This window comes from Amphibalanus amphitrite, unplaced genomic scaffold (genome assembly GCF_019059575.1).
Source record: "Amphibalanus amphitrite isolate SeventyFive unplaced genomic scaffold, NRLGWU_Aamphi_draft 001543F_arrow, whole genome shotgun sequence".
NCBI classification, from domain to species: domain Eukaryota; kingdom Metazoa; phylum Arthropoda; class Thecostraca; order Balanomorpha; family Balanidae; genus Amphibalanus; species Amphibalanus amphitrite.
In genome coordinates this window covers 104909-119498 of record NW_024883036.1, presented here as the reverse complement: position 1 = coordinate 119498, position 14590 = coordinate 104909, and the positions used below count along the sequence as shown (strand labels likewise).

The following is a 14590-nucleotide window of genomic DNA, read 5'->3' as shown; positions in this document are numbered from 1 at the left end:
ATGAAAATGAAAGCGTAGGCAATGTAACGGGAAAATGTTCATTACTTGCCTCTATATCCTTGTTTTCCTTTGATCATGTCATGACGTCATGCTACCATATTTGCTACCATGCTACCAGTCGATTTCTCGCAACCTTGGTGAGGTTTACGCATTTGCAACACAAAAACAAAAGTGGTTGCAGAAGCACTCAGTTCACCGCTTGGTTTGGTTAGGAATGTTTCTCTAGTTAGTCATTTTAAGATTAAGGTTTTTCATTGTTTTCCAAACAGTCAAATGGCCCTGAATGCTGCAAGGGTAGCTGGAAGAAGACGAACGTCAGCGACGCAGGACGACCAGCAGCAGGTAGATTCAGCCCTCAGTTGCATGTTCCACATAATTATGATGTTTTTACAGTCTATTTTGTTATGAAATTATTTGTTGGTAATTGTGGAGCATTGTAAGTTCCAATCTAATGTCTAAAGCCCACTTAAAACTGCGGAATGGTGACAACTTACCTGCTGACGCGCCACATTTGTCTCGCCACTCTTAAAGGGACCCTCCCACCTTCAAAAAAGTTAATGAATTGCCATGAAAGTGATGTCGCTCGGTTCAGAAAGAGCGAAAACGAATATCTACCAAATTTCATCGAACAATATTCACCAGTTTTCAAGATATTAGACTTTTACTTTTGTTTACTTTTTGGGATCTCCGCTGTTCCTAGCGACTTTATTTGAAAGTGCGGCACTTGTTGCGCGCAAAGCAGCATATACCACCGCGTGCTACCAAACGCTTTAGTGAAAGATTTAAAATCGTTAGATCTGCGCTGACGTCACAAATTCTAAGGGGGCATACCAAAGCATTAGCCCCTTAGAATCCGAAAACTGCAAGTTTGAAATTCCATACCTCCGAATTAAAACATTTTTCGATGTTGTGAGTGCCCAAACCGGTATTTTCAGGCCATGGCCACCAATTTGGCTATCACAACTCAAAACTAATGTTAAGGTGGGATGGTCCCTTTAAAGTCAGTTGCAGTAGCCACAGTGATTGAAACAAAATTTAACAAATATTCACTACACAACATGGGTGGCTCTTAAATATACAAGAGCTATGCTGTAGTATTTGACTGAAACACATGCCTTAATGTCAACATCATTGACCATGCTCTAAGCTAATGACTGAATTATGTGCCTGAATACGACATGACTGAATATGCAGTCCTGGTGGCGCAGTCAGTTAAGGTGTCGACCCGTGGTCTGGGTTGCTGGGCTTGATTCCCGGTTCATCCCGTCCAGCGGGGCATCGTCCCTGGCTAGGTATGTCACCAGGTGTGAGGTAGACTCTCACCTCAGCAGTAGCCTGGGGAATCGGGATGGGACTAGGAGGAGTAGGGGCTCTTCTGTAAATGGGATGCCAAGTTGCCCATAGGAGAGGCCTGAATAAAAAAATTGTTAGAAGTCAGAACAATATAAAATGCATATGGAACATGATCAGACCTCCAACTGAAGGTCACATGACTTGACTGGGTTTCTTTCATTCAAGATCACAATTTCTACTGTATCCAGTATTGCCATTATAAACTGTATACTTGAAAGCTGAAAACTGTATTGTATCAAACTGTATGGAGCCTTTTCCAAGTCCTCAAAAATGAATTAAATGTGGTTGACAAGATCATGTTTTAGCAGCCCTGAGCCCTGATAGTTGCATGTTTCTATCAGGCTAGGTCAGGAGAGCTGAAAGTGCATACATGTTTTTATATTTGGATGTCACCCTGACACACATGATTCCACCAAGCTGAAAACACCAAAGAATATCATACACATCTACCCATACAACAGAATCTTAATAGGAGTAAGAAATATAAAATTGGAATAGGTATCTGAAAGTGAACATGCTGCTTGCCTCAATTATAATCCAACACTGAAATTTTATGCTTCAGCATGAGGTGACATAAAACTCTTTTTTTTTTGGCACATCATAGTGGCTTTAGTTTTGTTGGTAACTTTGGCAAAAATTGTCATAAAACAATCAGCAGATATATTGATACCTACTTTTGTGTTTCTTATGCCAAAACATGTCAGATTAGTTATGTACTTTTTACCTCCAAGCAATACAGTTTTAGACTGACCTTAGATGACTTTTGATGAGTTTATAACATGGACACATGGCTGTCTCATGTCTGTTAAGTTTTTGTGGGCTCTGATTGCGAAGCTGGCATCAGTTTTGCTGTCCTTTTTGCAGTTGTTCAGACTTAGGGATAACTGAAATAATTGAATCACATTGACTGAATTTGCATAAGGTTCAACATAAGGCAATCAGAGCCATTAAGCTCAATTACAACCAATGTTGAGTATTAGCCTGCAAATTGCCCATGTGGCTGCTGTTGCAGCAGAATGAGCCTAGTCGATTATGGCTGTTCTGGTTTCTCATACACGCTACATACCTACCGTACCATATTGTGGGACCAAAATATTGTGTTAACATTGCTTCATGTCAAACCCTCATTGACTCCAATGAATTTTGCTATTTTGAGCTACTATCAGAGTGTGAGCGCGAGCAGCGTTCGATACACTGTGCACCGTTTGTTCCTCTCCGCCTCCCCCTCCCCTCGTATCGCTTCCCCTCAGTCCTCATCTCCCCTCCCCTCCCCTCCCATCCGTACCTACGTGACTGTTGCCCGCGTGTATCGAACTTCGTAGTGCGCCAGATGGCCGGCCGGTGGCAGCCGCTCACTCCTGCCGTACCCGGACGTACCGTACCGTGCTTTTCTCGCCCGTGGTATCGTTTTATTTCTCCGTCGCCTCCCGTGACGTACGTTACTACTTCTACCTCGCCGCGACGCGGCGTGCGGTACCGTATCGTACCTGTCTCGCATGCCTGCCGTGACGTGCCTCCGTTTTCTTGCTGTGACGTACACCCCACCGCTAAAGTAATGTGCGGTTTTACCAATCTGAACGGATGGCTTTGACCGACGATTTTTAAATGCGGACTGATTGAAAAGAAGACGTCAATAGATAAAGTTGTAGCTGCAAGGGTGAAGATACATGTAACCTACATTTAAAGTCTCGTTGCAGTCTGGCTAATCGTTCCTAGGCTTCAGAAGCAGAACATACCCATGACTGAAACCACACATTACTTCTGCTGTGGACTGTACCTTTCTCACATACCGTGCCGTCCCTCCCTCCCTCCCTCCCTCCCCCACCGTAACGTCATTAACTCGCCGTGACTCCCTCATCGTACCATCCCTAGCCTCCCTCCGTCCCTCACTCGCCGTGACTTGCCCCCCCCCCCCCTTCACCAACAGCTCGTCTCCAGTATCGGCTCGGCCGCCAGCATGGTTCGCTCAGACGCCGAGAGCCTGGTGGCCTCCGAGGACGTGCCCTCGCGCCACTCAGTCGTCTCCGACCTGGAGCCCATGTTCCGGCCGGTTCGCGTGACTCCTTATATCGCCGTACACATGACCATACTGGTGAGTGAATAGGCTGGGGGGGGGGGGGGAGGGGGCTAAGAGATCGCCATGGAGTGGGGTGTCTGGTGTGCTGATGGTGGTGTTTGGTGCGCTATTTGATGTCTTGATTTGTTTGCCGGTAACAGTGTGTTGTTTCATGTCTGTTGTATTGTTTTGATGTGGTGTCGTGGGTTATGGCAGTTGATGTGTTTACTTTGTAATGCATTGTTTGATCTGAGACTGACAATGTTTGATCTGTCCTATTTCTCTTACGACAAACGCCTGATAAGCTAGCTGTCTGAAGTGCCACTTTATTTGCTGTGATGTTCTGGTGAGGCTGCAGGATTCTGGTGGACTGCTCTCCACGTGGTGCCTACTCACGTGCTAGTTACAACCTTAGTGCTTGGCTGTCAACGCATTGCTCCAACTAGACCCACGATCACGAATCGGAATAGAGAAAGTGTAGTGGTTGGTGAAGCCATAGGTATACAGAGGTCTATGGTAGTGCAAAAAAAAAGAACGGGATATTTGAAAGCACCCTCTCTCCCTTGCTCGTGCGTTTCCGGCTCTACTGACCGTCACCACCGCGGCTGCTGATATTTCAACTCGCACAACAGCCAGTGGGGTCGCCAAGCGTTAGGGTGTGCTGGCGACGCTAACCATATCAGTTCCCCATCCCCGCCCCGTCTCGTCCCAGCGACCTTGTTCAATGTCCAGTGTCCGCAAATACTCGCTCTCCGCCCAACAGTCGCTAACCGGGTGCTGTCCACCGTTTGTGCACAAAAAAGGCTATCCTCTGCCCTGCGTGTGGTCAGTGTGGGTACTCTGCTGGTTTGGCCTTGATATGTTTTTCTTCTTTTGCGTACCGTAACTTATAATTCACCCCTTGAGTACGCTTTGGTGCGTGATATATTTTATTCGTCATCGCTCACACTGTCATTGAACCTGACATGTGATGTCAGAACAGCGCTTCAATCACTCCCCTTTTCCACTGTGTTTCTATGAACATACGCTGTCCTTTGTTCGCTTCTCGATCAGTGCTTAGGTTTACGTTATCGATAGGCACGCCATCGGCCGCTCTGGTACGCTGCCTGCGCTGTATCTACTCTGTGCCGCTCCCCCGTTTCTGTATACCGCTCTGCCCGCTCTGTACCACTCTGCTCTCTCTCTCTCTCTCCACCCGCTCTCTCTGACGTGCTGCTCTCTGCTCTCCGCCAGGTGGGGCTGCTACTGGCCGTGCTACTGCTGCCGTTCCCGTTCTTCTGCAAGTACGACAACTGTCCCCTTCAGACGTACACACTACAGACTCTGCTCCACATCGCCGCCTGGCTGGCCAGCGCAGTAGGTGGACCGGGCGTCAGGTGGCGGCTGGCCGCGGCGTGGTCTTTACACGCATGTGCATTCAGTCGTGTTTACATATTGTTAGCAGTTCAAAGAAGCAGTGAAAATTATGGTAGGACCTCCTGCTCACTTTAGCTGTTGCTGTAGCTACATGTGTTGCTGTTATCCGTACTAGTGACGATATAAGAGTGTAGATGTAGGCAATGCAAATTTTGAATAGCAGACGTCGAAAGGTGTACCTGGGTGTGCCTTTGCGCGAACGCCCGATTCTGATCGGTTCCTTGACAGTGTTCTCCATGTTGCAGATTCTGCACTACATTCTGCACCGGCTGCACTTTGACTCGTACATCAGCGGGTACTCGGAGTTCCACCGGGCCTCCCGCCTGCACAGGAAGTTCCCGTTCGTTGTCTACTCAGTCGGTGAGTGATCACACGTCGAGGTGACCTTCCCATCAGTTCGGTCGGGCGCGGCTTCATCGGACTGGGCTGTCGCTGTGTGGGAGTGACGTGGTCATGGGCGAGGGCGCGGTCTGTCGCACCCTCTTGCGGACATATGGGTTGAGTTACATTCGGCTGATGCAACGGAAACAGTCGTGATGGATTCGGTTTGTCTCCGTTTCATGAGTAAGTTATTAAGGTTCTCAGGCGGTCAGTATTGTTACCCACCACACTGATCGTGGGTGGCTGCTTGTTCTCTGGTATGCCCTATAGATGGCGATGGTTTGACAATCAAAGTTCGGTATGCCGTTCCTGAGAAACATGTCAGATATGTGTTATGAAAAAGTGTGCCTTTCATGCAGAGTTACAGCTCTTAGGTGGCCATGACTCGGTGATCTGTACCTCTTACTGGGCCATTACTGGTCCCCAACTCCTAGTCCGTTACCTACCGGCCATATCCAGACTGGTCTTTTGCCGAACTGGTCCGTTACCGTTTACCTTTACGGCGACTGACCCGCCCCCTCACCAGGCAGCTCGCTGCTACTGGACCCGTCTCTGTCATAACTGACCGACCCGTGCCCTCCACCAGGGAACTCTCTGCTGCTGGGTCTGTGCCTGGTGCTGCGAGAGGCTCCTCCGTCACCGGGCCCCGAGCCGGACCCGTACCCCAGCCGCTGGCCGCTCTCCGCCTTCCACTACGTACAACTGCTGGTGGCTTTCGAGTTCATTGCGCTGATGCCCGTCCTCATCCACTACCTGCGTGAGTAGCCGGCGGGGAGTTTGAGTAGCCGGCGGCGATATCGGTGTGTGCTCCACAAACATCGTGTACAGGGTGTCCGGAAATTATTTTCCCCTCAATCAGCTCGCCGCCATAATTAATAAACAAAGGTTCATGGTTTATTCACCGATTTATCCCCTGCCCTGTCCTACCCATTCCCTCATATTCCGCTTTGGCATTCCATAGATCAAGATGTCCAAAGTATCCGCGCTGACGTTCAGCCACACCTTTCACAAGTTCCTCTCAAGTCTGTTTTCTGTGGGAGCTGGTTCAATCTTGCTGAGCTCCTCCTTCATGATTCCTCATAGGTTTTCGATTGAGATTAGGACAGAGGATTCGATTTGACTTCCTACTTCATTCTAGTCTTCACCATTAATTCAGCGCGATGACGCTTTGTCAAAGAGTTTCTTTCGTTATAGTAGACAGTAGACACCACATTCAGGTGTGAGTTACGCCTGCCAAACACTGGCCCCTGGCGCCTCGCAAGTGTCAAGGTCAGGTGACCTTAGGTCAGGTGACTAACGGACAGCTGTGGATAGCCTGAGGTACGGTCTTACCAAATTTTCAACAGTTCTTAAAGCGTACGGTGGGATTATAGCTGAATGAACATTGAACAAGGGGCAAATAATTTCCGGACACCCTGTATGATTACACTGTGATCCTCCCTTGCGACTACATACGCTACAGTGATTCCTTTATCCAACGTTTCAGTTTGTTGTGGAGGCTGTCCTCAGGGGTCACAGGCACTGCTGACGCATATCGTGCACAGGCGCAATGTGTTTTAATGTTTTTCTTTATCCGAGTTTTTATATGTTTGTTTAAGTTTTAAGTCGAGCGATAATTTGCTGAAGCGATGCCACTTCAGTGATGCAGTGTTCTAAAATTGGATTCTGGTTGGGTGTGACGATGATGACAAAAAATCTAGGATGAGAAAAAAAACAAGTGAAAACCTATATCATTTTCACAAAAAAAGGCGTAACGCTACGCTGGTTGATACTAAAAGAACATGCCATTCCTGACCTGATGGATGTGGGTAGGGCAAAGTCAATGCAAATTTTGAGGATGAAATAAAAAATGATAATCAGATCGTTACCAACAATAACAGGTATTAGTAGAGCAGACGTCACAACCAAACCTGACCGAACGGGAACCCTACCTACAACCTACCCTACAACCTACAAACCTAGTGTTTCTTCTTGGTTGGAAAACCTTTGTTTGTGTGACGTCTGCTCTACAAATGCCCACTAATAAATATTCTACAGAGGCCAAATTCCTGCATGCACAATATTCCAATTTCCAATCATAATATGGATAAGACTACCTGCGAGGTAACCCTACTCGCTCTGCTCCAAGGCCGTATGCTAGCTGCTCAAGGCCGTATGAGGGGTAGGTATAATGCCTTGATGTTAGTAAGATCAAGGTTTCCCATTCCAACAAACCTATGCAGAACCTTCGTCCTGTCGCCTATGACTCACGATGCAAAAATCGTATGCGATATCTTTGGATAGCATTAAAATTTATTACAAAGCTAGGACCTTCCTAATCCCACCTACCAGCTTCCTTCATAGCATGTATTGGGTAGATCCGGGACTCCCATATCTTAAATTTATCCGTATAGATGTGCCAAGGTGTGCTTTCACTCATCTTGGCTTTCCCCCGCGGCCGAAGGCTTCTTGTTTTAAAGACCTCTAGAAACTAATTGAAATGAATAATTGGCGGTAAGATTGCTGCAAAAGCATCAGACATTAATGCAAAATAAATCGTTACTGGTCTTATAACCTCATTTTGCGTATGAAACCAGCCAAAGTCCGCAGAGTTTTAGATTCACCCCTAGGGTGTGCCAGGGTGGCGTATCAATCATCTTGGACCTCTGCCCGACACGACGCCTCGAGTTTTAAATGCCTCTTTAAACAAATAACGTTAATAATTTGTGATGAAATTGATATAATATGATCAGAAAAGAACGCAGAATAACTTGCTATTGGTCTCAAAACATTATTTTGCGTATGAAACCGGCCAAAGTCCGCAGAGTTTTAGATTCATCCCTAGGGTGTGCCAGGGTGGCGTATCAATCATCTTGGACCTCTGCCCGACCCGACGCCTCGAGTTTTAATTGCCTCTTTAAACAAATAACGTTAGTAATTTGTGATGAAATTGATATAATATGATCAGAAAAGAACGCAGAATAACTTGGTATTGGTCTCAAAACATTATTTTGCGTATGAAACAAGCCAAACCCCGCGGAGTTTTAGATTCATCCCTAGGGTGTGCGCAGGGTGGCTTTTCTCATCTTGGACCTCTGCCAGGCCCGACGCCTCGAGCTTCTAAGTCCTCTAGAAGCCATTGACGGACATAATTTGTGGTGAAATTGGTGCAGTAGAATCAGAAATGAATGTAGGATAAGTTGGTATCTGTCTCATACCCCTATTTTGTAAATGAAAAAAGTTAGAGCCCGCCAAGTTTTAAATTCATCCCTAGGGTGTGCGCAGGGTGTGCCCAGCTGACTGCGGGTCCAAAGATGAAAATTTTGTAGGCGTATCCTGCGCAGCTTAGTCAAAAGCGAATTGCAGAGGTCGTATTTAATTTGCGCAAGCAGCGGCTCATACGTTTTGCGTTGGCAGCAAACCACTAATCGTAATTGTTATGAATATCCACAAGCATTTAATCAGAACACAAATCTAGGCTGGTATGATCAAGGTCATCCAACTTCCAACTCAGATTTGTGTGGGAAGTGTCGCGCAGCGTAATATTCTTTCGTTCTCAGTCAGGTTGCCGGTGAGTTGTTGGGTTTGTGCCCTCATTTAGCATCTTTTTATTCATGGAAATTACGCAACAAACCTGTAGCTGCCTATATGGTGCTTCCTCTAAGCTCTTTGTGCTAGGCCATTTGCAGACAAGCAAGCATGTGTTTTTGTGTGTTCATGGCCGTTTTTAACTGGAATTTGCAATGCTTCAAAAAACAAGTGTCAATTGTCATAATCTTATGTAAATTGTCATAATCTAAGATTAAACTGGGCTCAGTTCCTGAAATAATCACATGGACTCTGGACATTATTCACTCATTTGTCAATGATGTATTTTATCATTCATAATGGCATGCATCATTAGGTGCATATCGCATATAGATATTGAAACATTGCATGGCAGGTATCAAGTATCCTCTTGCACTCCAAAAAATGTCATTTTTTCATCATATTCAATCCCTTTTAAAGAACAGCTGGCTCATGTGCTCAGTGTAGGATTGATTGATTGATCAGGAATCAGGATTTCTTTTTAGGATCTTCATCTTGACAGGATCTGAAAGAAAAGGATGTGGGTTTATCAACTGTCAATTCATTGGTATGTAATCTGGCTGTTAACTGTTTGAATGCGTTGAACATTTTTCAAAGATGAAAGAATTCCATTTTTCCTGGTTTTGAGGATGAAAATATTTTGCCCATTAGGTGTGATTTTCCACCCAAAATTCCGAAAAATGGAACACTGCAGTGATGACTGTGTCACTTGACACACATGATTTTCCTCACGAGCTATGCATAGTTACAGCGGCAGCCGTATCTGCTCGGAGCAGTGAGCTGGCGGCAGCTTGAGCTGACTCACTACAGCCTGTGCAGCCTATGCGCTGTTGGTTGGTTGTAACGATAGCTAGCCACTTCCCGTCATGTGTCAGTGAACATACCACCACTTCCGCTGCCATGCAATCGGTCCCGGCATGCAGGGCTGCGGAGTCGATGGATTTTCGGCGACTCCGGGCAGAATTGTCGACTCCGACCGACTCAAACTCCCGACTCCGATTCCGCAGACCTAGCAGGGCTGCGGAGTCGACAGATTTTCGGTGACTACGACTCCGACTCCGGCTCGGGTTTCTAAAATCGACTCCGACTCCGACTCCGGTCTCAACTGTCGACTCCGACCGACTCCGACTCCGACTCCGCAGCCTGCCGGCATGTACCCCTCGTTTCCCCTCCCTTTCCTCCTACTGTCCCGTTCCGATGATAACACGGACGCTCCATGGCCACTATACCTAATCTGCTCGGTCAGCCATATTGATGCAGTTCTGTCGGCGATACCTACTCACTCCGTTCTGTCAGTTAAACTGATGCTACATTGTCCACTGACCATGCATTGCCGGGCTATGCTGAAGTTACATTGATTCTATTGGCGCTATAGTATATTGCTAGTTTTGATGCTGTACTGACAACAGTATAGACTATAGATGCTATGCTGACAGCTACCGTGACGCCTTGCTGGCTGTCATAGCTGTCACGCTGTGCTGTCAGTCGTGCAATACTGGTGCCATACTGATACTGACGCCACACTGACAGTACTGACGCCATACTGACGTCCGCTGCGCTGCAGGCATCGTGGTGCGTTTTAACGCGGCGCGCGCCCCGCCCGACGTGGCTGACGAGGACCCCGAGCTGCGACCGACGACCAGGGCCGGCCGCCGCTCGGCCAAAGACGACGCGGCCTACACGGCGCACCTGTTGCGCCGCCAAGCCGACTGCATCCAGGCCCTGCGCGCACACAACACCATGCTCGGACGGAAAATACTGGAGCAGCACGCCCGCCTGACCACCGGCGCCACTGGAGCGGTGTGAGAGGCAGAGGGATGGAGAGAGGGAGAGTGTGGGGATGGCACCCTCACGGACGGGGCTCGCTAGCTGCAGGCTATGTTCCGAGCGGCAGTGAGTGGAGCCCCGATTCTGTTGACTGGCCGGCGCGCGGGGATACCCTCGATTTGTTGACACCAGCCGTCGGCCCGCCTTAGCTGAGCCTCTCGGCTGGGTCGGACGGTCGCTGCTGGTGGACGCGGCACCTGACCAGATGCCCGCGGCGGGGGGCGTGCCGTCTGTTCACTGAGAGTCCGGGGGACCCGCGGCTCCAGACGCGGCCGTGACCTGAGGTCCCCGTCCAGTGCCACTGCCGTAGGTATGTGTGGAGTCCTGCTGACGCAGCGTCACGCGGTACATGAGTGCATGTCTTTCCTGTACAGATAGCCGGCAGCGGCGACGGACACTGCGCGATACATACTACCAAACCCGAGAGCTTAGTTTTATACGCGCCCGTTTTATGCGCCGTCAGCCGTTGGCTCGGGTATTGTCGGCGGGAGTTAGCGCTGGCGTGTGTATCATGGCGTCATCTATTCCAATACCCGGGCGTCCAGCGGCTCCGCGGCTGTATGCAGTGCGCTGGAGATATCCGCATGGGTGGGCATATGTATAAGGCAGAATGTTGTTTCCTTTGTTTATGCGTACCTGTTTTGTGTTGTGCTCGTAACTCGATATATATGTATGTATTTACGTCATGGGGCACATCCACATAGTTCAGTGGCTATTCCGCACCCTGCAGTCGCAAAGATAAAAAACGGTCATTTAGGTCAACATGCACACATGCACACGCACTAACCCACACACGCCTGCTCTTTAAAGTACACCTAGCCGACGCCGCCCCGCTGCTTCATAAGCAGGTGTTGCCTGAGTTCTTTCTTAAAGCCTCCAGTAAAGTTTCGCAACTCACGTGGCAAAGCATTATAGGTGGTAACGATCGAGTGCTTAAAACGACGCCTGCCTGACTCCGATCGACTCGCCGGCATGACTAAATGGTCGGCGTTCCGTGTGGTACGATGGTGAACATCACCACGAGTGACTAGGTCGCTGGCGATCGACTCGGGCTCCGATGTCACTAACATGCGCTTCAGTAGGATAAGACCGCGGTATAGATACAGGTGCTCTGCAGTAAGCCAGTCAAGACGGTCCAAAACGTCGCTGATGTGATCGTACCTCCTTCGACCGGATAAGACACGGGCGGCAAAGTTCAACACCTTCTGAATGCGCCTCATCTGGGTCTTGTTACACATGCCGTATACGACCAAGCAGTATAAAATGCGCGAAATGACAAGTCCCTGAATGAGCGTCAACAGGGTTGACTGAGGCAGACTGTGCCTGCTGTGGCTCAATCCGCACAGGATGCCAGTGCATTTTTGCACAACGCTGTCTACATGCGGGGTAAAAGTCATATGCTGGTCGAAAGTGACACCCAGGTTTAGGACGGCGGCGGAAGCGGCGACCTCGGCATCCATTAACTTGATGTTGACTGTGGGGAGACGTTGAATGTTTTGTCGCGAGCCAAGAATGATGAACTGGGTCTTTTGTGCGTTAATTTTGATGCCGTTTTTGCCGAACCATCGAGAAAGGAGGGCCAGGTTGTGCTCCATGTGCTGCACCAGGGAGCCGATGTCGCCGATCCCACCGCTGACTGCCACCTGGGTGTCGTCAGCGTATTGCACGACGTGAGCGCCCTCCGTGTACAAAGGTAAATCGTTGGCATAAATCGAAAATAAAAGCGGTCCGAGCGCTGAGCCCTGATACGTGCCGATCGGGTTAGGAAGCGCCTCTGAAGTCACAATCCGCCCTGAGGCGGCATCCTGAAGCTGCACCCGCTGGTAGTGACCGTCAAGATAGCTGCTAAACCAGCGGGTGTCGACGCCATATAGTTGAAGTTTGTGCAGCAGTGGGTCATGTGGAATCACATCAAAACATTTGGAACAGTCGAGAAGACATAAAAGCGTGATTTGACTGCGGTCCATAGCCGTAAACACGTGATCAGTGACGGATAAAAGCGCCGTGTCGGTCGAGTGGTTATATCTAAAACCGTGCTGAGATGACGAGAAGAGGTGATGAGCGGCGAAGTAGTAAAAGAGCTGCTCGTAGACAACGCGTTCGACGATTTTCGCTATGGTGGGTAAAATAGAAATGGGCCGATAGTTCGCGACCTCGGTAGACTTGGACGATTTCTGAATTGGATGAACAAGCGCCACCTTCCATGAGTCCGGGACACGATGCGACACAAGACTGCTGTTTACAATGCGAGTGATGACATGACAGATTGAAGGCAGACAGATCTTAATGAAGCGGATACACAGTCCATCGGCGCCACACGCGGCAGAGTTACTCATTCGGGAAAGCACACGACACAGGTCATCTGGTGAGATGGGCGCCACCTGGAACCGGCCGGTGGCCACCCGAGGTAGGCGGACCGGCAGCTCCGGTCCGGACGTGTCCACCTGACGGGCCGTGTCGGGGCCTACAGACACAAAGTACCGGTTCAGCGCGTCTACGTCTGCGCTGGGAGCAGACCGGGTCGGCCTGCTCGAACCGATGATAGGCCGCGCCACGCGCCACATACCGCTCGGTCCCACCTCCCGCAGCCGCCGGTCCAGCTCCTCACGGCTGTCGCGCCGGATCGCCGACCGAACCTGGCGGTTGAGGGTCTTGTAGGTGTCACGGTCTTGAACTCGAAGCGCTGCGCGTCGTCTCGACATTAAATCCTTAGTGTCGCTCGTTATAAATGGCGCCGTCGGATTGAAAACCTTACGCCGCTTGACAGGCGCCACCGTGTCCAGTATGGGTCGCGTCGTCGCCAAAAAATAGTCCCACTGCACTCCTGGATCATCACTAGCGAACACCGGACTCCAGTCCACCGCAGCCAACAGCCGGTTCACCTCGCCCCTGTCCAACCGGGACCAGCAGCGCGCCGTCACCGCACTCTCCCGTGGCCTGTAGTCGGGCAGAGGCAGGAGCGCGCGGGTCCAGTTGTGTGGGCTGTAAGTGCAGTGTAGTATGCCGGCCCGGGTCACGCGGTGTGTGGAGCAGATGACATCGATTGTTGAGCCGGATGATCGGTAGGTAGGGCCATTCACGTGCTGCTGTAGAGTGTAGGTGGTCAACAGCTGCCGGAGTCTGGTGTTGGCGGTTGTGTCACAAGCGATGTTAATGTTCAGGTCCCCAGCTATCACGATCGGCCCGCTGTGACGGGTAAGCACATGCTGGATCTGCTCCTCCAGCTCGTCCAGGTCGGCGGACACCTGGGCCTGGGTCTGTACCGGCGGCCGGTACGCCGCGCAGACCATCACTCGGTGGGAGCCGGCTCGGAGCTGCACCCAGAGCGACTCCAGCTTAGAGCCGGCCACAGGTGGGCCGGGTCGCTCCACTGTTGTCAGCTCCAGCGACTCTCTGGCTGCGACGGCTACGCCGCCGTATCCCCTGTTGTCGGGTCGGTCTCGCCGGACCAGCTGGTAGCCGGGGATGGGCACAAGCCTGTTAGGTGTCGTAATCCGCATCCATGTCTCATTGAGCACGATAACATCAAACCCGTGCTCGTCGATGTCATGACGCAGCTCGAGCAGCTTCGGTTTCAGGCTCTGAATGTTAATCTGTCCGATGTATAGCTCCCCCGGCCGCGGCGCGGTCCGCCAGATGCGGCCGCCCCGGGAGCCCCGCCGCAGATGTAGATCTTATTAGTTTTATTTGAGCACTGTACCTACCTGTACATACCGAATAACGTGTCGCCGGTATGAGAATTATACTTTTGCGTTTGGCATGTGCCCCTAATTGCGCTCGAGTTCCAACGTCGTAAACTGCGTGTCGTCCGTCGTAAACACGCTGTGGTAAGTTACCGCAACCAGCTGTGTGAGGCGCTGATGCGATAAAGCTCGATTTTGTTTGAGAATGTGTTCATTTATTAGTCTTATGCACAATGTATTGTCAAATAAAGCTAATAACATGCGAGCCTTGTTTTAGTACTTGGAGCCATGCTTCATGCGAGTATGT

The 14590-nt window shown here is 49.9% G+C and overlaps 1 protein-coding gene across 2 annotated transcripts; it reads left to right on the top strand.

Moving 5' to 3' along the window:
* Positions 1–120: 120 nt before the first annotated feature.
* LOC122373727 (transmembrane protein 192-like) lies at positions 121–14548 on the top strand. 2 transcript variants are annotated; one of them, XM_043352073.1, is made up of 7 exons: positions 121–342; positions 3281–3445; positions 4643–4765; positions 5071–5185; positions 5793–5963; positions 10338–11270; positions 14266–14548. In XM_043352073.1, the coding sequence occupies exons 1-6, from the start codon at positions 274–276 to the stop codon at positions 10577–10579; spliced, it is 885 nt and encodes a 294-aa protein (XP_043208008.1). In that variant the 5' UTR covers positions 121–273; the 3' UTR covers positions 10580–11270; positions 14266–14548. The 2 variants fall into 2 exon arrangements, with proteins under 2 accessions (XP_043208008.1, XP_043208007.1); XM_043352072.1 differs by having other exon boundaries at positions 134–342; positions 10338–11274; positions 14272–14548.
* Positions 14549–14590: the final 42 nt, after the last annotated feature.